We start from the raw sequence: 26,002 nt of genomic DNA, 5'->3' as shown, positions 1-26,002 counted from the left end.
TACGTATGTTTAAAAACCATCTGCTTGCCTTCTTCCTTCATTCTAGACAAAAACCAGGCTAAAACATACTTTGATATAGAGAAACTTGTTCAGCATAAGCCATACGAGTTTTCCAAGAAGGAAGCTTCTCCAGCAGCAGCAGCCATTGCAGCACAAGAAGCTGCAGCCATAGCTGCTGCTACACCAGTTGCAGAGCCCACACCCTCTGCTGTTGCAACCACTCCTATGATGGAACTCACCATCCCAGTGGTTACGGCCACTCCCACTTCTGAAGCTATCCCCGAGCCTGCTCCAGCAGCTGAAGCCACACCTGTTACTGAAGCTGTAGCTGCTGCCAAATCTGTCTCTGAATCTGCCCCAGCAGGTGCACCTGTCGCTGAAGTTGTCCTAAAAGCAGAACCAGTGGTTAAGGTTGAAGCTGTTATTGACGCTACTACATCTATAGCTGAAGATGCATCTATTGTTGACACTGTTGATGGAGCAGCTGGACATGTAGCTGAAGTTGTACCTGTTGTTGAAGCTGCTGCACCTACTGATGAAGCTGCTCCAGCAGCACCTCTAGAGGAAGCAACACCTACAGAAGCTCTTAATCAGAGTGCTCATGCAGAAACTACAGCAGTTGTGGAAACGGCACCTGAAGTTTCCACTGCTGAACCCCTGATAGAAGCTGCCCCTCTAGAAGCAGCTCTGGGGCCTGTAGCTGAAGCTGTACCAGTTGTTGAAGCAGCTGCACCTACTGATGAAGCTGCTGCACCTACTGTTGAAGCTGCTCCAGCAGCACCTCTAGTGGAAGCAGCACCTTCAGAAGCTCTTAATCAGAGTGCTCATGCAGAAACTACACCAGTCATGGAAACCCCACTGGAAGTTTCTACTGCTGAACCCCTGGTAGAAGCTGCTGCACCTACTGATGAAGCTGCTGCACCTACTGATGAAGCTGCTGCACCTACCTTTGAAGCTGCTGCACCTACTTTTGAAGCTGCTCCAGCAGCACCTCTAGTGGAAGCAGCACCTACAGAAGCTCTTAATCAGAGTGCTCATGCAGAAACTACACCAGTCATGGAAACCCCACTGGAAGTTTCTACTGCTGATCCCCTGGTAGAAGCTGCTGCACCTACTGATGAAGCGGCTGCACCTACTGATGAAGCTGCTGCACCTACTTTTGAAGCTGCTCCAGCAGCACCTCTAGTGGAAGCAGCACCTTCAGAAGCTCTTAATCAGAGTGCTCATGCAGAAACTACACCAGTCATGGAAACCCCACCTGAAGTTTTCGCTGAACCCCTGGTAGAAGCTGCTCCTCTAGAAGCAGCTCTGGGGCCTGTAGCTGAAGCTGCCATTGGAGAAGCTGCCCAAGAGCTTGTGGCTGATGCTGCCCCTGGAGAAGTTTGTGCACCCCCAGAGAGTATTGAAGAGCTGGTGGATCCTGCTCCAGTTGTGGCTGATGGAGAGGAGCAGAAAGCCAAGGCTGCAGCTGAACCTGCTGATCCTTCTGAGGGTATACACAACAAACTCCCTTCTCCCACAATCCTTCTCTTTCCCTCTGTGGACCCTGCAGTCTACCAGCTGTCGTTTCCATTTTTGTCACTATCTATCCAAAGATCCAGTAGTTTGTGATGAATGTAAGGATAAAGTATAAAGATGCCTGACATCACAAATGCACTTTGTGATTGTAGCCTCACACAGCTTGTTCCTAACAGTCTCTTAGTGTTAGCATAACACTGAAACACTACCCTCCCCTCTTCATGCTGCCCCTGTGTGTCAGCCATCTTTCATGGAGCTTTAAATGAACTGTTTGTCCTGTGCATTGCTCTGCTTCAGCTAGGTTCCACATGATGCTTAACATCATGGAATTTATTTTTTTTTATTTATTTTTGGCTTGCTTGATTTCAGGCTGCTTTTTGCTTTTAAACTCATTACTCACATCTGGCTGCTAATTACAGGATTTACTTTGTTTTCTGGAACACCTAACTGCATATATCCGTTATTAATCCCACTCTTTTCACAGGTACTTTGTAATTTAGTCAAAACTAGAGAAGATTTCTTTGTTTTAAGATCCAGTGTCAAAGAAAACGATTGTCTACTTTTGATTTTGTATTATGGTTTTGTAAAGGTAATGTTAAAGGTGACATTTGAACTGATAAAGCAGAACGTTAAGGTTGCTGCCATCACCTGTCATTGTGTGTGTGTGTGTGTGTGTGTGTGTGTGTGTGTGTGTGTGTGTGTGTGTGTGTGTGTGTGTGTGTGTGTTTAAGCCTCAATTTTCTCCCACCCACACTTGTCACACTTGTGAGTCGCATGGTAAACGTGATGTAATGGCTCTTTATTGTTCTGATCTGTGGATTTTGTTAGTGGATAAAATGTAAATGTTAACTTTCCTTCACCTTTTTGTCATTGTGTGTGTGTGTGTGTGTGTGTGTGTGTGTGTGTGTGTGTGTGTGTGTGTGTGTGTGTGTGTGTGTGTGTGTGTGTGTTTCTTTGTATTGTTTCTTTGGATGTTGAATGAGGTGTGAAGGCACTTTGCAACTAACCTGCTGGGAGCCGATATCTTTGAGTCATGCTGCAGTCGTGTAGTGTAGCATGACTTATCACAGCAACCTTTTAGCCTGTTGACTGACCCAGACTTTCACACATTCTTTGCTCGGTGACCTTTGTAGCTTGAGTCTCTGCCACTTTCGAGCTGTTTTGTGCATGAGGGCTTTGGTTAAACCTGATTTACTTGTTCTGTCCAAACAAACGTGATGCCCAAATACATGATATCGGTTTATGGGGATTTCTTACATGAAGATAAGTTCATTTTTTCTCACTGTTACTTTCAGCTCAAATGGACCCAATTCAGAAGCTTTTCTTGGACTCGATACGCCAGTACTCTACAAAAAGCCAGTAAGTGTCACAACCTCACCATAACCCCTTTGTCTGTTATAGCTTTATCTCAGAGACTTCATGAGGCTGTTGCGTCTTCATTTAGCTTGTGACAGGTTTAACTGTGGTTTAGAACAGGTCCAGGGACCTTTGGCAGCTCTGCCAAAGGTTTAATATGCAGCTTTATGATAAACAGGGCCTGACTGCATCCTCAAAACCACCGCAGGTCCAGTTAAACCACTGCAGCCAAATCAGCTGTGCATTCAAACGTGTACACATTTTTCTATGTTCACTATGTTCTGCAGCTATCCTTACAAAGCACATACTGTTGCATACAGTATGTACCAGTGAGGGCTGCAGTTATCAGTTATTTTAGTAATCAAGTGTTCTTGCAATTATTCCATTGATTAATTGAATAATTGGATAAGAAATACTTTTATTTTATTAATGAGCAATAGTAAATATTAAAAGAAAAAACAGAGGTCTTTTAAAATGAACTGCTCATATTTTTCAAGAAACTGCAATGTTTCAATAGTTTAACTACATACACTATCTTCCAAAAGAACCAAACCCTTTCATTGTATTTACGTTGCTATATTAAAATATGATCTTTGTGAAAGCACAATTTTTCTTAAATGTAATGTAATCACAAATTCAATTCAATTCAGTTCTATTTATATAGCACCAAATCACAACAAACAGTCGCCTCAAGGCACTTTGTATTGTGGGTAAAGACCCTACAATAATACAGAGAAAACCCATCAGTCAAAACGACCCCCTATGAGCAGCACTTGGTGACAGTGGGAAGGAAAAACTCCCTTTAACAGGAAGAAACCTCCATCAGAACCAGGCTCAGGGAGGGGGGGTCATCTGCTGAGAGGGGGCTGAGGGGAGAGAAAAGACATGCTGTGGAAGAGAGCCAGAGATTAATAATAACTAATGATTGAATAGAATAGAATAGAATGCCTTTATTGTCATTATACAAAATGTACAATGAGATTGGAGGGCCACTCCTGTTCAGTGACATGCTGTAGAAAGTCAATATAAAATAGAACTTCTAAAAATATACAGAAAATAAAATCTATAAAAAATATACAGAAAATAAAATGTATTAAAAATATAGACAATAAGAGAATGTATAAAATATATATGTTGTAAAAAATAAGAAAAGATGATGAATATTGCACTTGGTAAATGAATATTGCACTAGTGAATGAATACTGGATATTACACAATATAGGAATGTTAGATATTGTTCAGTATGAATAATATAATATTGCACAGTTACAGTGGGTGAGTGTGAGAGTTCAGGGTGGTGATTGCTCTGGTGAAGAAACTGTTCTTGAGTCTGTTTGTTCTGGCTTTGATGCTCCTGTAGCGCCTGCCAGAGGGCAGCAGGTCAAACAGGTCAAAGCCAGGGTGTGAGCTGTCCTTGATGATGTTCCTGGCTCTGCTGATGCAGCAGGAGGTGTAGATGTCCATCAGGGAGGGGAGAGGGCAGCCAATGATTCTTTGTGCTGTCTTGACTACCCTCTGAAGCCTGACCCTGTCTGCCTCAGTGCAGCTGCCGTACCATACTGTGATACAGTACGTCAGCAGGCTCTCAATGGATGAGTGGTAGAAGGTCAGCAGCAGGTTTGAGTCCAAGTTGTTCTTCCTGAGGACCCTCAGGAAGTGAAGTCGCTGCTGAGCCTTCTTGATAACAGCTGTGATGTTATCTGACCAAGAGAGATCAGCAGAGATGAGGACACCAAGAAACCTGAAGGTGTGGACCCTCTCCACATGCTCGCCGTTGATGTAGAGGGGAGCTGGGTCAGTCCTGTGCTTCCTGAAGTCGATGATGATCTCTTTGGTTTTCATGGTGTTCAGTACCAGGTTGTTCTCTGAACACCAGGCTGTCAGCTTCAGGACCTCCTCTCTGCAAGCTGCCTCATCTCCCTTTGAGATGAGTCCGACCACTGTGGTGTCGTCAGCAAATTTGACGATGATGTTGTTATTGTGGGCCGGACTGCAGTCATGGGTGTAGAGGCAGTACAGGAGGGGGCTCAGCACACAGCCCTGTGGGGAGCCAGTGCTCAGTGTGCGGGTGGAGGAGAGATGGGGGCCAAGTCTCACAGTCTGGGGCCGGTTGGTTAAGAAGTCCTTGATCCAGGAACATGTGAGAGGGGGGAGGCCCAGGGTGTGCAGTTTGGTGGTGAGAATGTCCGGGATGATTGTGTTGAACACTGAGCTGTAATCCACAAAGAGCATGCGAGCGTAGCTCTGCTGCTGCTCCAAGTGGCTCAACACAGAGTGGAGAGCTACAGCGATGGCGTCCTCTGTGGATCTGTTTGCACGATATGCAAACTGATTGGTGTCGAAAGTGGGGGGCAGATGGTCTTTGATGTGCTGGAGAACCAGCCTCTCAAAGCACTTCATGATTACCGGTGTGAGGACCACAGGGCGGTAATCATTTAGGCTGGTGATGGAAGACCTTTTGGGCACGGGGATGATTGTGGCTGTGGCAGGGCCGGAGCAGATGGGTGGTCCTGTGGTGTCTCAAAGCGAGCAGAGAAACAGTTAAGTTCCTCTGCTAGTGACACACTCAGGTCTCCTGCAGTCACATCACAGCCTCTGAAGTTTATGATGCTCTGCCCTGCCACACCTCCCGTGTGTTATTGCTGGACAGATGGGACTCTGTTCTCCTCCTGTAGTCCGCCTTGGCTTTTTTAATTCCTCTTTTCAGGTCAGCTCGAGCAGAGCCCTGCAAAATGACCTCCAGCAGGCCACAAATGTGCATGTGTCTGCACAAACGGTTAGAAACTGACTCCATGAGGATGGTATGAGGGCCCGACGTCCACCGATGGGGGTCGTGCTCACAGCCCAACACCATGCAGGACGCTTGGCATTTGCCAGAGAATACCAGGATTGGCAAATTCGCCACTGGTGCCCTGTGCTCTTCACAGATGAAAGCAGGTTCACACTGAGCAGACGTGACAGAGTCTGGAGACGCCATGGAGAGCGATCTGCTGCCTGCAACATCCTTCAGCATGACCGGTTTGGCAGTGGGTCAGTAATGGTGTGGGGTGGCATTCCTTTGGAGGGCCGCACAGCCCTCCATGTGCTCGCCAGAGGTAGCATGACTGCGATTAGGTACCGAGATGAGATCCTCAGACCCCTTGTGAGACCATATGCTGGTGCGATTGGCCCTGGGTTCCTCCTAATGTAGGACAATGCTTGACCTCATGTGGCTGGAGTGTGTCAGCAGTTCCTGCAAGATGAAGGCATTGAAGCTATGGACTGGCCCGCCCGTTCCCCAGACCTGAATCCGACTGAGCACATCTGGGACATCATGTCTCGCTCCATCCACCAACGTCACGTTGCACCACAGACTGTCCAGGAGTTGGCGGATGCTTTAGTCCAGGTCTGGGAGGAGATGCCTCAGGAGACCATCCACCACCTCATCAGGAGCATGCCCAGGCGTTGTAGGGAGATCATACAGGCACGTGGAGGCCACACACAATACTGAGCCTCATTTTTACTTGTTTTAAGGACATTACATCAAAGTTGGATCAGCCTGTAGTGTGTTTTTACACTTTAATTTTGTGTGTGACTCCAAATCCAGGCCTCCATTGGTTAATAAATTTGATTTCCATTGAGGATTTTTGTGTGATTTTGTTGTCAGCACATTCAACTTTGTACAGAACAAAGTATTCAATGAGAATATTTCATTCATTCAGATCTAGGATGTGTTATTTGAGTGTTCCCTTGAGCAGTGTATAAAATAAAGGTTATTACCAGACAAGTGAACATGAACCTGAGAAGCAACTATTTTCTCAAGGATTTTAGATATAAAGGGTAGGTTAGCTGGGATGGAAATTATTGAAATTGTTGGGATCTGCACCAGGTTTCTTTAGTACAGGAGTTATCACAGCTGCTAAGATTTTTAGGACAGAGGTTCCAGGAATAATCAGCTCAGCAGAGCTCTGACTCTTTGTCAGCCTGGCCACAGTGCTGGAAAGACGTCCTAGCTTTACAGAGGGCTTTTTAATAGAGCAACAACCTCTTACGCAGTTGTATGCAGTGAGGGTGTAAAACTATTAAAAAGATAATCAACCTCTGTGGGAACAGAGTTTAGGTAGCTGCTCTGCTGTGTTGGCAGATGGCATCTATGAAATTAATAGATGAAATGTATTCCCACTGCTGTATAATCCATTATTGTAAATTTAAATGTTATTAATAAATGATCAGACAAAACAGGTTTTTAGGAAATACTGTTACTGTCAGTTTCTATGCCATATGTCAGGACAAGATCACAAGAGTATGATTAAAGTGGTGGGTGGGCTCATTTACAGTTTGAAAGAAGCCAATTGAATGAATAAGATTAAATACAGGGTTTTTATTTTCAACACCTACATAGATTTTTCTTCAGCTCTCAGTGGAAACGGACGCACTTTTCTTCTCTCCCCAGTCTTTCCTTTTTTATCCTGCTTTGCTGCTTTAGAGCCTCTCTTCACAAAGCTTCCGAACTAGAATTTATGATTATGGATCTGGTCAGCTGGTCTCTCAGTGCCATTATTTTGATCAAATTTTCACCATGAGAAGATTGGGGAAAGGAGAACTCTATTTCCTCTTATCCAATTGACATTCCCGGCTGGCTACGTTATGGATTCCTGTGTGGGTGGAAGATGATGTACCTGGCCGTACTGTCAATGGAGGACACACACATTCAGCTTATTGACACTGGGATCTCTCTGAATTGGATCTGGAGATACCTGGGCAGCTGTTGGGCCTTGGTAAGGCTGCTTATGACGGGTTAAGCAGAAAGGTACAGACTCAAACTCAGACTCTGTATATCTGGAGCTGATTGGAGGGATTCAATCTTGGAGAGGTACCTGTTTCTGCACGGTGAAGGATTGAACCAAGGGATTCGGATGATTGGATTTTTTTGCCACAGAGAGGTGCCAGTAAGACTGAAGGCTGTCAACAAATGAATCAGTACAGTCTGCACCAAAACAAGTCATAGAATCAGGAATTTGGCTCCCTGGCGTTCTTGGACTGCTGCTTATCTCAGTTTTCTCCTGGATGTTTGTAAACAGATGCTCTACCCCCCCGCTGTCCTGTCTTCTCTGACCTGTGAGAACTGATCTCCCTGACCCAGCTGCCGATGAACGTTTCCATCTCTTATCAGAACTGTTGCTACCCATGGTAGCGCTACTCCTCCTCCTCGACCTGTGCTTCGAGCATTCTGACAGTGTGACTCGGGGGTGTTGATTCATTTAAACTAACATATTCATCACACTACGTTGTAGTGTGTGTCTTTTGTGTATCCTATGGATATGGATCGCACTTTTTCGCAAGAACCTTGTCTATTCAAGGGGAGAGCTACTCACACTGAGGACAATGGGCCATGCCAACACAATGCACCTCATTCCACGTGAGCTGAAGTGGCCCTTCAGGGGCTGCAGAGCAGCAGCTAGGCTAAAGGCTAAGCTAACGGAGAAACACAGTAGATAAAAGTTATCTGTTCCCACAGCAGTGATGGGGAATTTGAACTCGCAGGTCAACAAAACTGACGAGCTCACTTCATTAGTGAAACACCAGAGGATCTACAGAGAATACAGTCTGATTTGTCTGACGGAGACGTGGCTATTGGACAAAATTCCAACACTAATGTAAACATTCCTGAATTCACTACTGTAAAAACCGACAGGGACGCTAAGCAGAGCAGCAAGAGCAGAGGAGGAGGGCTTGCGCTGTTCATTAACATCAGATGGTGTAACCCCGGGCACGTGACAGTGAAGGATGAATCTGCTGTCAGAATATTGAACTGCTGGCAGTGATTCTTCGACCCTACATGCTCAGAGAGTTCTCACATGACATTGCTGTTTGTGTTTACGTTCCTCTGCGGGTGGATGCTGAGACTGCGTGTGACGTCATACACACGTCCATCGTGAGGCTACAAGCGTAGCAACTGGAGGCGTTCATTGTTTTACCGGGAGATTTCAACCACCCTGCCCTGGATTTAACACTGTCTGCTTTTCACCAGTATGTTAACTGTCCCACCAGGAAAAGCAGAACAATAGACCTCCTGTATACCAATGCAAGTGATGCATACACCGCAATCCCTCTGCCGCCACTGGGAAAATATGACCACAGTCATCTACCTGCAGCCTCAGTATAAACCTTGTGTCCAAAAACAACCTGTGACAATACGTCCCTTCAGGAAATGGTCTCATGAAGCAGAGGAGACTCTCAGGGACTGCTTTGAGTCCACTGACTGGAGTGTGATGCAGGATTCACTGAGGGGCTCACACACTGCACAACAGACTACATAAACTTCTGTTGTTCCTGTGAGAACTGTACGCTGCTTCACCAACAACAAGCCCCGATAACCAGTGACATCAAGGACCTCTTCAATAATAGTATTGGTTCTTTTCTTTAAAGAAAACCAGGAGGAGCACAGGAGCATACGAAGGGAATTCAAGTCCTGCTTAAAGAAGGCCAAAGAGTCCTACAGGAGGAAGGCTGAGCAGAAGCTGCAGGACAATAATGTGAGGGAGGGCTGGGACAGCATGAAGCCCATCACAGGATGCATGCAGAGGAGCAGCAGTGCAAGATGGTAATATGAAAAGAGCGAACTAATTCAATCTCATCAGTAACTGGTTTGACCGCCCTGTCTCTGCTACAACTGCTACTGTCTGCCCTGACCCCCCCTCACTGTAACAGCAACTATGGGCACGACTGCCTGTCCAGCCATTTACCCTCCTCCCCCCACTGCTGCTCAGACACTTCACCTGCAGGCCATCAGAACAGGTAATGTAGCAGCCCCCCCACTTCACTGCAGACCAGGTCAGAGGTGAGCTCAGAAGACTCCACATTAGGAAAGCAGTTGGCCCAGATAAAGTGTGCTCCAGACTGCGGAAAGCATGTGCTTCTGAGCTGGGTGAACCTCTGAAGCACATCTTTAACCTGAGTCTGCGGTTGGGGATGGTCCCCTCACTTTGGAAAGCATCATGTCTACTTCCTGTGCCAAAGAAAGTGTGCCCCAGCGTACTCAATGACTTCAGGCCGATTGCTCTAACACTGCACATCATGAAGACCATGAAACATCTCCTACATTTACTCAGACCCAGGTTAAACGTGCACTGGACCTCCTGCAGTTTGCCTATCAGGAGAAGGTGGGTGTGGAAGATGCCATCCTCCACCAGACTTATTCCGACCTGGACAATGGAAGTGGCACTGTGAGAATTTTGTTTTTTGATTTCTCCAGTGCCTTCAACACTACAGTCCCCTCTACTGAGAGACAAGCTGAACAGGATTCAGGTTAACCCACACCTGGTGACCTGGGTTATGGATTACCTCACTGGCAGACTGCAGTGTGTGAGGCTGAAGGACTGTACATCTGAGACTGTGATCAGCAGTATGGGCGCACCACAGGGGACTGTCCTCTCTGCTGTCTTGTTCACACTGTACACATCTGATTTCCAGTACAACTCTGAGACGTGTCATATGCAGAAATTCCCAGATGACCCGGCCATCGTCGGGTATGTCAGGTGGACAGGAGGATTTCAGGAGACTGGATAACTTTGTGGAATGGTGCCAACTGAACATACTGCTGCTGAACACAGCCAAGACTAAGGAGATGGTGGTGGACTTCCATAGGTCTGGACCACCCCCACCATCAGTCTCTATTGGGGGGGTTGATATGGAGATGGTGAGGACCTACAAGTACCTCGGTCTGCAGCTGAATAACAAACTGGACTGGTCAGTGTGCACCGACACACTGTACAGGAAGGGGCAGAGCTGGCTTTATTTCCTGAGGAGATTGGAGTCCTTCAACATCTGCAGAAAACTCTTGCAGATGTTGTACAGTACCAGTTTATAGCTGCCAGCATCCTCTTCTATGCGGTGGTCTGCTGGGGAGGCAGCATCAGGAAAAGAGACGCGCTGAGGCTGGATAAGTTGGTCAGGTGGGCTGGGTCAGAGGTCAGAGTGGAGCTGAACTCTCTGACTACAGTGGCAGAGAGCAGGACACTGGATAAACTGCTCTCTATCATGGACAATGACAGTCACCCATTACACACCAGTATAATGAAACAGAGGAGTGTGATGAGTGGAAGGCTGCTCTCACAGAACTGCTCAATGGACAGATTTAAGAAATCATTTGTTCCAAAAGTCATCAGTGATTCACTTGGGGGACAATAACATACAATCATCATTACATATGTTGATATTTGTCACTCTATAAATCAGAAATGTTATCACATTACTACTGTGTATTACTGTATATTACTGCATTGTTGCACATCTGCCTCTGCACTAATGACTATTTATATTGCACTACCAGACTCATTCATATCCCTGAGAGAAGCTGCAGAGAGGCGTGTAAGACTGCATCTTCTTCCTGGTCTCAACCCTGGGTAGTCAGGTTTTAGGAGGGTTAATAAATTCATCCAGATTTCTAGAAATGAGAGCTGCTCCATCCAAAGTGGGATGGATGCCGTCTCTCCTAACAAGACCAGGTTTTCCCCAGAAACTTTGCCAATTATCTATGAAGCCCACATCGGTTTTTTTTGGACAGTCAGAAATTGAAGGAGAACATGTGGTTAAACATGTCACTCCAGAGAAACCCACAGAGAGACCAGAGACTCCAACATTGTTTTGGCAAAGTTACTCAAAATTCAATATTAAATTTAGTGATCCCGACTGACATAACTGAGTGTCATTACTGCTGACGTGAATTATTATTTTACGAGATCTATGTTTCGCCTGCTCTGGCCCCTGGAAGACATTCGACTATGGTTGCTGGTGTCTCTAGTTTCATGTTTCTCAAAGTCGCCAATAACCAGAGTTTGTTCCTTGGCAAATTGGCTAACCTTGGTGGGTGTGTCGCTGAGGTTGCACAAGTAGTCCAACTTCTCCAGGATGGCACATCAATACGTGCCATTGTCAGAAGGTTTGCTGTGTCTCCCAGCACAGTCTCAGATTATGGAGGAGATTCCAGGAGACAGACAGTTACTCTAAGAGAGCTGGACAGGGCCGTAGAAGGTCCTTAACCCATCAGCAGGACCGGGATCTGCTCCTTTGTGCAGGAGGAACAGGATGAGCCCTGCAGAGCTACAAAAAGACCTCCAGCAGCCACTGGTGTGAATGTCTTTGAGGAAACAAGCAGAAACAGACTTCATGAGGGCGGCCTGAGGGCCCGACGTCCTGAGCTGTGCTCACTGCCTGGCACCGTGGAGCCTGATTGGCATTTACCATAGAATACCAGAATTAACCGCTGGACCTGCCTATTCTGGCGAGTCAGCGATGGTCAGGTCCAGATCTGAGAGGAGATCCTCCAGGACACCACCCATCATCTCATTAGGAGCCCTGATGCTATCAGGCTGTATAGAAGCACATGGAGACCACACAAACCACTGAGGACCACTTCAAGATGCTGCAGTGATATTTCATTAAAAATGTTTCAGGCTGCTGCATCATTTTTTTCACTTTGATTTTTGGGGTGTCTTTGAATTCAGCCTCTGTAGGTTCATCATTTTCATTTCCATCAAATGATGTCATCCTTTCATTCCTAACACATTACCCAGACCATATCAGTGTGGATATCCAGCAGGATATTTTTTCCCCATTGAGACCTGATGTGTTTTCAAAGTGTTCCTTTGTGTATTAGTTGGTCACCTGTGCAACTGGATGTCCTCTAAGTACTGATTGTCAGTTAGAAGGTGATGTGGAATAAGCAAACTGATTTCTGTGTGGATGGCTGAGGGTCTGAGACCATGGTAAATGTTATGAGAGCTCAAATCTGTTGGAGTGTCCAAAATCCAGTCCTTCTTTCCTTTTTCTCACTCTGAAGCTCTTAAAGTTTTGAAAAGAAGGTTTAATCTTTGATGTTACACCATTTGGAGACCAGTTCATCTTGGACTCACTATTCTTTTATAAATTTAGACAACACTTTTGCGTGTCACAATAAAGGCCTTTAATCTTGGAGAAAATGAAGTTGATCTTTGTCCTCCTGTAGGGCTACCCAGGGGCTAGTTGATGCAGGCTTGGAGTATGAAAAGGCTTTGGCTGAGGAGATAGCAAAGCTGCAGAGAATCTATGGTGGCGGAGACCTCACTTCTTTCCCAACATTCAAGTTCACAGGTGAGTCAAATCACATAGCAGCAGTAACTGAGTGGGGTTTTCATGCTGAACAGTGGGAGGTGCACTAGAGGGGCAACAATGAGACACCCCCAAACAGGAACAGTTTACAGGTGGATCATTTTCACTTCATCAAATGATGCAGCATCCTTTCATTGCTAACACATTACCCAGACCATATCAGTGTGTTTATCCATGGAGCCAAATATGCCTCAAAAGGGTTACAAATGCATATTTTACAAATGTGGACATACAAATGTGAATAAACAAAATTTACACAAAATTTCCCAGTTCAGCCTCACAAATCTGATCATCTTCTCTTTCACAAAGTTTCCTGTGGGTCCAGATGTCTACAAATCCACGATCCCTGATCCGCACAGACAACGTCACATGCCCACGTGGGGTTTTGAGTCAAATTTCACGCTGCAGCTTCCACAGACCCACAAATGCACGCTGCCTTCGAGTACTAGAGGGAAACTGGGACATCTGGGCTTCCTCTGCATTCCTGCATTTATTCAGAGAAAGTTTCTTTTTGCCAGTGAGCAGAACAGCTTATCAGCCCTCTGCTGACGTACAGCAAACCTGCAGAGGATGACCCTCAGGGATGTTCTCCCAGCTGAGCACTGACTGACTTCTGTCAGCAGAAGAACCTGCAGCCTGTAGCAGCAGCATATTTAAACCATTCATTAACCTCCACGGGCTCCTGTGTAGAGCCTGTAATCGGTAAATCTGTTTTCTAGCAGAGGGCTGACGAGCTGTTCTGCTCGTTTGGAAAAAGAAACTTTCTCTGAATGAACGCAGGAATGCAGAGGAAGCCCAGATGTCCCAGTTTCCCTCTAGTACTTGAAGGCAGCGTGCATTTGTGAGTGAAAGGATTGTGTATTTGTAGACATTTGGAGCTGAACCGGGAAATTGTGTGTAAATGATGTTCATTCACGTTTGCATATAAATAGTTTCACGTGTAATCAGACTGCTTTGTGTGTGGACTGGAGCACACAGTCCTTAGACGTTACACACAAGTCATTGCACACATTTGTCAATCTGAGTTTATGCTCATGAATCATATCATATGCATTTGTAGGAACATTTCTGTCCATAGACATGCAGCATGATTCTTTTGCTCATTGAGGTCTGATGTATTTTCTAAGTGCTCCTTAAATTGTTTGGAGCAGTGTGTTTGAAGCATAAAATGTTCACATATTGTGTGTTTCAGAGCCCACATTGGATGAAGTTTCCCAGAAGTGAACAGAAGTACTTTTCAAGTGAACTTTTTTACTGTCGGCTTTTCCTCTCCATCTGTGCTTCGTAGTGGACCGTGAGCAGTCTGCATAGTGTTCGTGCTAACAGCCACTGCCTCTAGATTTGTATGTAAAGAGCAGTTTCTATAGATTTGCATGGGAATGACAGCTGGAGTAATACACGTAGACGTGCAGACAATGTAATCTTTGTGTAGTGTTAAGGAAAACAATAAATTTCATGCCATATTTGTTGTATCCACATCTTTCCCTGACAATTTGAAATTCTTGTATCTGGATCATTCAAGTATAACACAGGGGTCCCATTGTGTTCAGTAATGGAATATGACCTCTGAACTATAGCAAGTCAAAATTGTTCACATGCTGCTGCAGACAGCTAGAAGATCTCCAACATCTTGCTGCACACATCGAAGGATCTGAGCTTCTTCAGAAAGTAGAGTGTGCTCATCCCCTTCCTGTACACAGCATCACTGCTGGTCCTCCAGTCCAGTCTGCCATTCAAATGAACTCTCAGGTACCTGCAGCTGTCCAGCGTTTCAGCCTCCTCGCCCATGATGTTGATGGGCTTAGCCACAGTTCTTTCCCTCTAGAAGTCCATCACCATCTCTTTTGTCTTGCTGAGATTCAGAAGGAGGTGATTTCTGCTGGACCACTCCACAAAGCTCCTCAACATCTCCCAGTACACTGACTCCTGCCCACCTGTAATACAGCCAACCACTGCAGTGCCAATTCCCCCCAGTCTTACTGAGACCTCTCTGACAGATAGTCACAATCCATCAGAACTGGTTGGATGGCACTGGAAAAAAAACAAAAAAACATGATTCTCATAGTGTCACCAGTACTGTCCAGGTAGCAAAAAGGTGAGCAAATAGTAGCAGCATCATCCAACCCCACATGAAGATGATAAATGACCTGACGAGGGTCGAGCATGTTTCACCTGTGAGCTAAACAAGGCAAGAAGCGGTCTCTCCAGCACCTTCATTACACGTGATGTCCAGGAAACCAGTGTGACCTCATTACGGCCAGAAGTGGTGGCTATCTTTGGTATTTGCACTAAACATGAGGTTTTCCTTAGCACTAATACTTTATACTGCAGCAGACTCAGGCTGAAGCGATCAGGGACTACAGCCTTGCCTTGGTGTAGTTCAGTGTGTATCAAACTGTGGGGCACGGCCCACCAGTGGGCTTAGGGTCATGACAGAGGGGGCGCAAATGACTGGGGGGGGGAAAGTCATGCAGAACAAATGTTGAACATCGGATTAATTCTCATGGCGGAGGCAAGAGTCCTGACGGAGACTATGCTGTAGTCACGCGAGACTTTGTGAATCTCGGCAGTATCGTTAATGGCGGCGTGACTCTATCAGCAAACATTTGCGTGATTAGCCTTTTTTTTTTCTCGCCAATTTATAACTAGACAGGCTTAAAACTAAAAAAATATAGGTAGTTTCTTAGCCTAACTTAAATTATTTTCAACAATCTGGAGGACGGTGAAGAGGACCTGGATAGTTTGCTGCGGTACATCGACGGGTGTTTTGAGCGAGTCGTCATGGGGAAAACAGACAAGACGCCGACTCCCTCCACCAGCAAAGCAACGCCGTCCACAAAAAGAAGCCGCCCAGAAGATTCCCCAGAGGCAACTTCGCCACCCACCACCAATATTGTGGACATTCTGGAGTCCATTAATAACAAATTGTCCAGCTTTGACGCCCGCTTGGCCCTGGTTGAAATCCTTCACAAGGAGTTTCAGGCCCTGCGGGAGTCAGTCGAGTTCAGCCAGCATCAGGTGGAAACACTGGCTGCTGAAAACGCTGTCCTCAGAGAGTCGGTGAATTCCCTCACCGAGGAAACGACCCGGCTCTCAGAAGAAAATAAGAAAATTAAAGAATCGATTATCGAGCTTCAGGCCCGCAGCATGAGAGAAAATCTTGTGTTTTCAGGTATCCCGGAGAAGGCAGAGGAGGACCCGGAGGCTACAGTGAAGGAATTTATCCAAACTCACCTGAAGCTCCCGGAGGACGCCGTGAAGACCATCGCCTTCCATAGAGTCCACCGCCTGGGAGGGAAGCGACCCGGAGCACGCAGACCCAGACCGATCGTGACCAAATTCGAACACTTCAAAGAAAAAGAGCTGGTGAAGAGCCGCGGCCGGGAGCTGAGAGGGACGGACTTCAGCGTCAACGACCAGTTTCCAAAGGAGATTCTGGAGCGACGCAAGGCCCTATTCCCCATCCGGAAGAAGTTCATGCAGGGAGGCTCCCGGGCTGTCATCGCCGTGGACAAACTGTATGTAAACGGACAGCTTTACCGAGACAAAAACACCACGCCATGGCTCAGCTGATCGATCAGGTGATCTGTGTCCATATTAACGTTCTTTTCTGAGTTTTTTTTTCAACCATCTAAACAGTACCATTAAATAGTCTAAATCTGTCTAAGTAGTACCATTAACGCCGACGAGTCAGCATAGTACCGTGATCGTTTGTTTGTTTGTTTGTTCTGTTTTGTTTTCCCCTCATCTAATTTCATTCTTATGTCACTTAGGTCACTTTTTACACGTCTTTTTTCTTTCTGCACTCAGCAATATGTTTACGTCACTTACAATGCTACAGTTTACTACACTAACATACAGCGCAGATGCACACACACCAACATACAGCGCACATACACACGCACACATCAATATAAAGGGCACACGCCAACATACAGAACATATGTACACACACACACACACATCCTTAGTGAGCACACAACAGTCCATCAGTTAGTTTAAATATGAGCACACTCAGATTTGTCTCATGGAATGTGCACGGGGCTGGTTCGAGGGAAAAGAGACTAAAAATTTTTAATTGGTTAAAAGACTTAAAAGCAGATGTTGTTTTTCTACAGGAGACACATGTGTCCAAAACATCTGTGCTCACTCTTTCCTCTCCACAGTTCCCTCACACGTACTCAGCCTGCTATATCTCCAAACAAAGGTGTAGCTATATTGATTAACAAGAAGATAAACTTTAACATTAGCAACAGTACAATAGACCCTGAAGGTAGATTTATAATACTTAATTTATCTATACAGAATACAGATTTATGTATTGCTAGTATATATGGACCAAATGTTGATGACCCCTCCTTCTTTCATGCTTTGTTCACTTCACTCTCAGATCACTCTGACACCACACTTGTAATAGGAGGAGACTTCAACCTGGTACTTAATGCAGATATTGACAGGCTCAGTACAGCAGTGAGTCAGAGGAACTGGCAGTCTGCAGACATTCTTAAACAGTACATGAAGGATTTTGGACTTTGCGATGCTTGGCGTTCACATCACCCTACTTTGAGAGATTATAGTTATTTCTCACCAGTACACAAATCTCATTCCCGCTTAGATTACTTTTTAGTTAGCAGCTCCATGATGATGGATATCACAGACACTCAGATTCACCCTATCACTATTAGCGATCATGCACCGGTGTCTATGTCTCTGACACAGAAAAGAGTCACACCACCAATCAGGAACTGGAGATTTAATACATCATTACTTAAAGAAGAAGATTTTATTAATTATTTCAAAAAGGAATGGTCAGCATACTTAGAATATAATGATATTCCAGGAATATCACCATGTGTTCTTTGGGAAGCAGGAAAGGCAGTAATGCGGGGCAAAATAATATCTTACTGCTCGCATAGGAAAAATAAAGAAAAAGCACTTGTGTTAGAATTAGAACAAAAAATTAAATCTTTAGAAACTGCTTATGCCGCTTCACCACAAGAACATACAATTATCAGCCTGAGGAAACTGAAACTGGAGCTAAATGAAATAATTGATAAAAGGACACAATTTATGTTGCAGAGGCTGCGTTTGGAAAACTTTGAGCATGGAAATAAATCTGGAAAATTCCTGGCCAAGCAATTAAAACTGAATAAAGAAAAAACAGCTATTTTTTCTATTAAAGACTCGACTGGTATTATTACTCATGACCCACAACAAATAAATAACTCTTTCAGAGACTTCTATGAAGCCTTATATTCACCACAGATTAACCCATCTGATACTGAAATTGAAGAATTTCTTAATAATATAAATCTACCAAAACTAAATGACAGCCAGGCTGCAGCTCTGGATTTACCTCTTTCATTGTCTGAACTTAGTGAAGCCCTACAGCATCTCCCAAATAATAAAGCCCCAGGCCCAGATGGTTTTCCAGCCGAGTTTTATAAAGAATTTTGGTCTGAGCTAGCTCCCATTTTTTTCAGAATGGTAACTCAGATTCAGAATGACCACATCTTATCTCCAACCTTAAACTCTGCTAACATTAGCCTGCTTCTTAAACCAGGCAAAGACCCCACACTCCCATCCAGCTACAGGCCAATCTCTCTCATTAATGTAGATCTTAAAATAATTTGCAAAGCCCTTGCCAAAAGATTAGAAAGTATTACTCCATTTATTGTACATCCAGATCAAACAGGCTTTATCAAGGGTCGGCACTCAGCCAATAATACACGTCGACTGATAAATATAATAGACTATTGTTCTATTAACAAATTAGAGACGACAATCGTGTCTTTAGATGCAGAGAAGGCATTTGATCGGGTAAATTGGAAATTCTTACTAGCAGTTCTGCAAAAATTTGGATTCGGTTCATCCTTTATAAACTGGATCAGAACACTACACAGCTCTCCGAATGCGCGTGTTAGGACAAATGATCTCATTTCACAAAGTTTCAGTCTGCAGAGGGGCACTAGGCAGGGCTGCCCACTCTCTCCCTCTCTTTTTGTAATTTTCATTGAGCCGCTAGCAGCAGCAATCCGTCAAAATGCAAATATTAAAGGGATTCAAACTGAAAATATGGACCATAAACTTAGCCTTTATGCTGATGATGTATTACTTTTCCTTGGGAATTCACAAGGCTCTCTTTTGAAGACTATCACACTGATAGATAAGTTCTCATCTATATCTGATTACTCTATCAATTGGAGTAAATCAACAGTTTTGCCTCTGAATTGTAATTTCCAGAGAACCTCTAGGACCCCACTAAAGTCAGGAAATATTAGATATTTAGGCATAAATTTTTCCGCCAGGCTCTCAGACTTGGTACGATTAAATCATATCCCCTTATTAAAAACAATAGAGGATGATCTCACACGTTGGAACAGTTTACCTATATCACTCATGGGGAGAGTTGCTGCCATTAAAATGATGGTTTTACCAAAAATTAATTATCTATTTTCATTGATCCCTAATAAACCTTCTATTCCTTGGTTCAAGTCACTAGATTCAAACATCTCAAAATTTTTATGGAAAAACAAACCGTCAAGAATAAGGTTAAAAACTTTACAAAAGCCAAAACACAGTGGAGGTCTAGAATTACCAAACTTTTATTACTATTTCTTAAGCAGTAGATTGCAGTATATTTCAAAGTGGATCAAATCCAATTCATTAGACAACCCATGGCTGGATCTAGAACAGGCGTTTTGTGGAAAAATAAAAATCTCAGATTTACCTTTCATTAGTTCCAGTATTAAACATCATAACTGCTATAAAGTCCTTAGTATAAATACCTCTCTGACAGCCTGGTGGGAATTTTTAAAAATAACTAAGTCTTCACTCATCCCCTGTAAACTAACACCCATTTGGAACAATCCAGATATTTGTCAGAAAAAGAAAATGCTGAATTTTCCGTTATGGCGTGATAAGGGTATAAATAACTTAGAACATATTATCCAAGATGGAAATTTTATCACGTTCCAAGAACTTATATCAAAATATAGAATTGGCAACGGTAGATTTCTGGAATATCAACAAGTTAAGTCCGTCCTACAGGGAAGATTTAACCTTAATCAATTGAATCTAGAAATGCCTACTTGGGTAACAGAATTTCTTAACCTCTGTACCCCAAAATTGTTATCAAAATTATATAAATTATTAATAAAAACTGATGATTCAGTTTCCCTCCCAATTACAAAATGGGAGCGTGATCTTTCTGTCAACCTGGATCAAAATTTATGGACAGAAATATGTTTAAATATCTTCAAAATGACTAAAAGACCCCAAATACAACTTGTACAATATAAGATTCTCCATAGAACATACTACACTGGACAAAGGATGTTCCAAATGGGCCTTACACACTCAAACATATGCACCCACTGTACAAGCAATTCAGAGGATAATCATCTACACGCTCTGTGGTCTTGTGTACCAGTTCAGAGATTTTGGCAGAGGATTTGTGAAGATCTATCCACATGGTTTAGCTGTCATATCCCAACTTCCCCCAGACTATGCATCTTAGGTGATGTCAGTGAATTAATTATGGAGTTAAATATATCACACATAGTTCTTACTGCCTTGTGCATCGCTAAGAAGATGATCCTCATGAACTGGAAGACAAAAAATAAACTATGTATTACTCAGTACAGAAATTTATTAGTAGATCATGTTAGTTTAGAGAGAATGTCTGCTTCTTCTAAAAACAAATTGGAGGAATTTGACTCTCTTTGGTTCCCACTGCTCAGCTCCATTACTTAGTGGGGGTGGTGGGCTGCGGGCTCTGCTCCTGATGTGCTTTGTGGGGGGGTGGGGGGGGACTCCGGGGGCCTGGGTAGCTGGTAGCCTCCTGAGGCTGGGGTCCTGGGGCGACCTTCTGGTGATGTCTGTGTGCCTGTCCTGGTTGATGGTGGTGGGGGCTTGGATGGTGCTGCCTTCGGTCCTGGGGTGTGGGTGGGGTGCTTGGGGGGGTGGTGCCGGCCCTCGGTCGGTTGGCTGGTCTTCCCTGTATGGCTTGGGGGCTGGGGTCTGGGGCCCCGGCACTGGGGCCGCGCCGGCTCCCGGTGGGCCCCCCCTGGCGCGGGGGGGGCCTCTGCTGTCCCGGCCGCGCCGCCGGGTGGGGTGGGTTGGCCTGACGTCGGGATGTCCGGTCTACGCTTTTGGGGCCCTGGGGTGCCTGCATTGCGGGGGGGTGGGGTGGGGGATGGGGCCGCGGTGGGGTGGTTGGGGGGGACTGGGCACTGCATTTCCATGCCCAGGCCAGTATGTCCTGTCGCCTGTTTGTGTCTATTGTTGAGTGAATGGGCATCTAGGAGGAGCGGGCCGCCCTCTGCGGTGGGGGCGAGGGCGCCAACCTCGGGTGCTGCAGTGCTCCGGGATGCTGTCACCGCGGCCCCGGGCTCACCTCCCCCTGCCCTGTGCTGGGGTGTGGGAGGTCGGGGTGCCTATTGAGCCAGCGGCCAGCTGGCTCTCTTCTTCCAGGATTTTTCCTGGTCATATGCCCCCCCCCCCTCCCCCTCCCCATACACAAACACACACACACACACACACACAGAATACACATCACTCACAGATGTAGGATGGAGAGGCCACGTGGAGAGCTGCACCACCACTTGCCTCTCCGTTTTAATTGCACTTTAGTCATTATAACTCACAACACATACACACTTACACCCTGATACACATAGGACCTTTGGGGCAGGCATGTTACTCAGAGGTTGATGAGATGGGCCGCTGAGGTGGCCCCACTCGGATCCTCGTCACTGTCTGTCTCCAAATTTTATTTGCACTTTAGACATGGAGGGTTTTGGGGGGGCAGTGTGGGCAAGCGCTGACGACCAACAGTTGGCGCTTGTGGCATAACTGTCCCCTCAATTTTAACTGCACCCTATACACCTCATTCACTCACAAACATTAACACATAGACCTACAAGTTGGGGAGGAGGAGGGGTGGATGGGTCATCTTACACCCCGATTTCTTGCGTCTCGCCCGGGGTAGGGGTCGGGTGCTTCCTTGGGGACCGGGCTGGTGGCGTCCTGGGGTCGCTGTTGGCCCTGGGGTGGTTTCCACTTGCCCCGCCTTCAGAGGGTGGGTAGCTATGGATGAATGTGTGTCTTTGTGTATTTGTCACCGTCTCCGTGAGTATGGGTGGGTGAGTGAATGTGTATGTATGGCATATCTGTGTGTGGGTAAGTATGTATGGGCATGTATGAGTATCTGTGTATAAATGTGTACACGGGTGTCTGGGTGTGTTTGTATGTATGGCTGGACCTGGGTCTGGGCCTTGTGCCTTGCCTCCTGGCCACTCCTTGCTGGTTGCCTCCTCCCCCCTACCCCCCTGGGATGGGGGTGCCTCGGGGTTCCTGGGTGGGGCTGGGTGTTCTGGCGTGGGTACTGGCCTGCCCCCCTTGGGGGTGCGGTGCGGGGCTGCGTTGGCTTCTTCGGCGTGGGGGGGGGCTCTGTGGAGGGTCGGGCGGTCCTTGGGTGCCGTGGGCCCGGGAGCCCTGCCGCCGGCCAGTGCAGGGGGCTGGCCGCTGGGGGGGGGGCTGGCTTCTCATCGCCTTGGGTTCCCTGGAGCCCGCGCTCCGCGACTGGGGGGGCTCCGGCTGAGACCACCCTCTCCCGTCTGCTGGGGTAGGTGTGCGGTTGTCTTTGGACTGAGTGGCCGGGGGTCTTCCTGGCTCTTGGTGGGCTGCTGGTGGCCTGGGGTTCCGGGGGCTTTCCGTACCTGCCTCTGGCTTCTGATGGGTGGAGCTGCAGCGTTTTGCCCTCATTGGTAAGTACGTTCCATGACACAGACACAAACATGACACAGACACAAACGCCCACTCAATCACAACTCAACAAAATTGTTGGTGTGCGTAACATGCTTTGTTAGTTTTGTTTTTCACACACAAATTTATTTTTGCAAGTATTGATAGTATTTTTTTATATGTTAAAATGATGAAGTATCTGATTAATAGACTTGTGCTCTTTCCCCTTTTTTTTTTTTTTTTTTTTTTTTGCTCCCTTTCTCTCTCCCTTTTTCTTCTCTTTATTTTCCTCTTCTTCAGCCTGTCAGCTCTGGCTGTTACATAGTATGTGGAAAAATAACTCAGATAAATAAAATAAAGGGTTAAAACAACAACAAGAAGAGCCTATTGAGAACCTATAGAGCTCATCTTGAAATAGCAAATATGTTTGGCACAACAACGCATTCAGATCACAGTTCTGCTTGCAAGATCTACCAGACATGACAGGCTTAAAAAAAAAAAAAAAAAAAAAAAATTCTCATGGCGGAACAAGGAAACATTAACAGGTACGTTAGCACAGCAACTAGCCACACTCTCCACTGTCACCATCCGGTGTGTACAAGAATCAGAAAGATAATCAGAACCATAATAGTTTAATAGACATATACACATAGTCATATCTGTTATAGCAGAGTGATGCTATATCTCAGTATGGGATCTATGCACAGTCAGGTAGTGTAGAATCATACAAAAACGATATGCTTCTACATATCTGATAAAGATATGCATGGCACCATACATATACTTATCAGATAAATATGGTACTAGAAGGTACATGTTTCATCAGTTTCTTCATCATCTGCCTCATCAGTACCATGCAGAGTTTCACCATCTTCATCCTCATCTTGCTGATGTAGAAGGCCTGAGGACTGTTTCTGTAGTATATCTAGCATTTCCTTGGGAACTTGTTCAAAATCACACCACTTTAGCTTGAAATCCTTTTCCCGTCCACATTGCTCAGGATTCATTGTGCTAGCAGGGCGTTTTGTTCCAGCCTGCTTCCACATTCTAGCCACATAATTTACTTGTTTGATGTTGTTCTCTACTACAGCTCTACATGGTGGCATTGAGGATGGATTAATGCCTTCAGTACAATCCAGAGGAGCATCCTTCTTCTTTGGTGCATTGTTAGTTCATCCTGTAACCACATTGCGGTTGTAGGGAGGCATAAGAGATGCTGACATAGCTGTCTATGTCATGGTAGATGCTTACTCCACTTTGGGCTGTCCTTGACTTCACACAGCAGGCTGTTCATACCCTGACCAGTCCAAGCCTAATATCGTCTGTCCAGCGTTTTTGTGGTTGGCCTCATCGGCTTCCTCCTTCAACTGTTCCCTGGAGGATTGTTTTGCACAAGGAGTCATGTCTTGCAACATTCCCAAACCACTGAAGCTTCCGTCTTTTCACCACTGAGGGCAAGCGTTCTTGGGGCCCTGCTAAGGTGGTGACTTCTGGTCCTCTGACATGCTCTGACATTGCTAATGTAGCTAGGGCATCCACAAAGCTTTAGTTTAACAGCATTACATTGAAAGGCCTTAACTTCCCCTTGTTCCTGAATTCAGCTGTGTAATCAGAGTATGCAGACCTAGAAGAGCATTTGTTGACCATGTGGGACACATCTATATATCTCATGTACTGTTGTTGTTTAGTCCTGCATCCATGTAGATCTCGTGGTCAGTGGGCCAAGGAGGCACGGTACAGAGGTAACACCAAGATACACTATACTGCCAACAGTATCCGCTCACCATCCAGAACATTCAGTTCAGGTGTTCCAGTCACTTCCATGTCCACAGGTGTATAAACCAAGCACCTAGACATGCAGACTGCTTCTGCAAACATCAGTGAAAGAATGGGTCGCTCTCAGGAGCTCAGTGAATCCCAGCGTGGTACCGGGACAGGATGATACCTGTGCAACAAGTCCAGTCACTGCTAAATATTCCACAGTCAGCTGTTAGTGGGATTATAACAAAGTGGAATTATGAGGGGTTATGGTGTGGGGGTGTTTCTCAGGAGTTGGGCTCGGCCCCTTAGTTCCAGTGAAAGGAACTCTTAATGCTTCAGCAGACCAAGACATTTGGGACAGTTTGGGGATGGCCCCTTCCTGTTCCAACATGACTGCACACCAGTGGACGAAGCAGGTCCATAAAGACATGGATGAGCCAGTTTGGTGTGGAAGAGCTTGACTGGCTCATCTGCAGAGAGTTGTGGGTTGTCTTTTAGGGGTCCCCATGTTCCTTTTTGGCCAAAGTGAAGTGGATTTAATCCTGTATAAAATTCGATTAAACCAAAGTTTCCAAGAACTCACTGGGATGAGCAGGTTCCAGTGCAGGCTGTTTACTAGCCATACTGGTTACACAAAACACTGACACAAACCAAAAGACAGACAGTAACAGCACTAAGAGTAGGATGCACACACAGAAACAGGAAGAGAAGAAGAAGAGGACAGGAAAGGGAAGAGCAAAAAGTAAAGTGAGAGTGAAAAAGTGCCAGACAAAGAACAAGCATCTTATTTTATACCTTTAAAGATGGTAACTGCCCACTTGCCCTTGGCCCCTCCTAGTTTACATAAAGTGTCGTCCCCAAGAACCTGAAACAGACCAATTACCTTTGGGCTCCACTAGTTTCAATTCAATTCAATTCAATTCAATTTTATTTATATAGCGCCAAATCACAACAAACTGTTGCCTCAAGGCGCTTTGTATTGTGGGTAAAGACCCTACAATAATACAGAGAAAACCCAACAGTCAAAACGACCCCCTATGAGCAGCACTTGGCGACAGTGGAAAGGAAAAACTCCCTTTAACAGGAAGAAACCTCCAGCAGAACCAGGCTCAGGGAGGGGGGGTCATCTGCCGCGACCGGTTGGGCTGAGGGGAGAGAAAGACATGCTGTGGAAGAGAGCCAGAGATTAATATCAATTAATGATTAAATGCAGAGTGGAGTATAAACAAAGTAAATAAGGTGAATGAGAAGAAACAGTGCATTATGTGAACCCCCCAGCAGCCTAGGCCTATAGCAGCATAACTAAGGGATGGTTCAGGGTCACCTGATCCAGCCCTAACTATAAGCTTGATCATAAAGGAAAGTTTGAAGCCTAATCTTAAAAATAGAGAGGGTGTCTGTCTCCTGAATCCAAGCTGGGAGCTGGTTCCACAGAAGAGGGGCCTGAAAGCTGAAGGCTCTGCCTCCCATTCTACTCTTAAGTATCCAAGGA

General features: G+C 45.6%; 1 protein-coding gene across 2 annotated transcripts in view; it reads left to right on the top strand.

Moving 5' to 3' along the window:
* Positions 1 to 14,465, top strand: part of LOC115776686 (fibrous sheath CABYR-binding protein) — a 36,719-nt gene extending 22,254 nt beyond the window's left edge. For both annotated transcript variants that reach the window (XM_030724437.1, XM_030724436.1), the window contains exons 4-7: positions 47 to 1,492; positions 2,814 to 2,877; positions 12,860 to 12,984; positions 14,195 to 14,465. In XM_030724437.1, coding sequence (XP_030580297.1) covers positions 47 to 1,492; positions 2,814 to 2,877; positions 12,860 to 12,984; positions 14,195 to 14,226 — 1,667 coding nt within the window. In that variant the 3' untranslated portion in view covers positions 14,227 to 14,465. The remainder of the gene's footprint in view (positions 1 to 46; positions 1,493 to 2,813; positions 2,878 to 12,859; positions 12,985 to 14,194) is intronic.
* Positions 14,466 to 26,002: the final 11,537 nt, after the last annotated feature.

The sequence above is a fragment of the Archocentrus centrarchus genome, unplaced genomic scaffold (genome assembly GCF_007364275.1).
Source record: "Archocentrus centrarchus isolate MPI-CPG fArcCen1 unplaced genomic scaffold, fArcCen1 scaffold_36_ctg1, whole genome shotgun sequence".
In the NCBI taxonomy this organism is placed as follows: Eukaryota; Metazoa; Chordata; class Actinopteri; order Cichliformes; family Cichlidae; genus Archocentrus; species Archocentrus centrarchus.
Note: the sequence above shows the minus strand (reverse complement) of the source record. Positions and strands in the feature narration are given on the sequence as shown.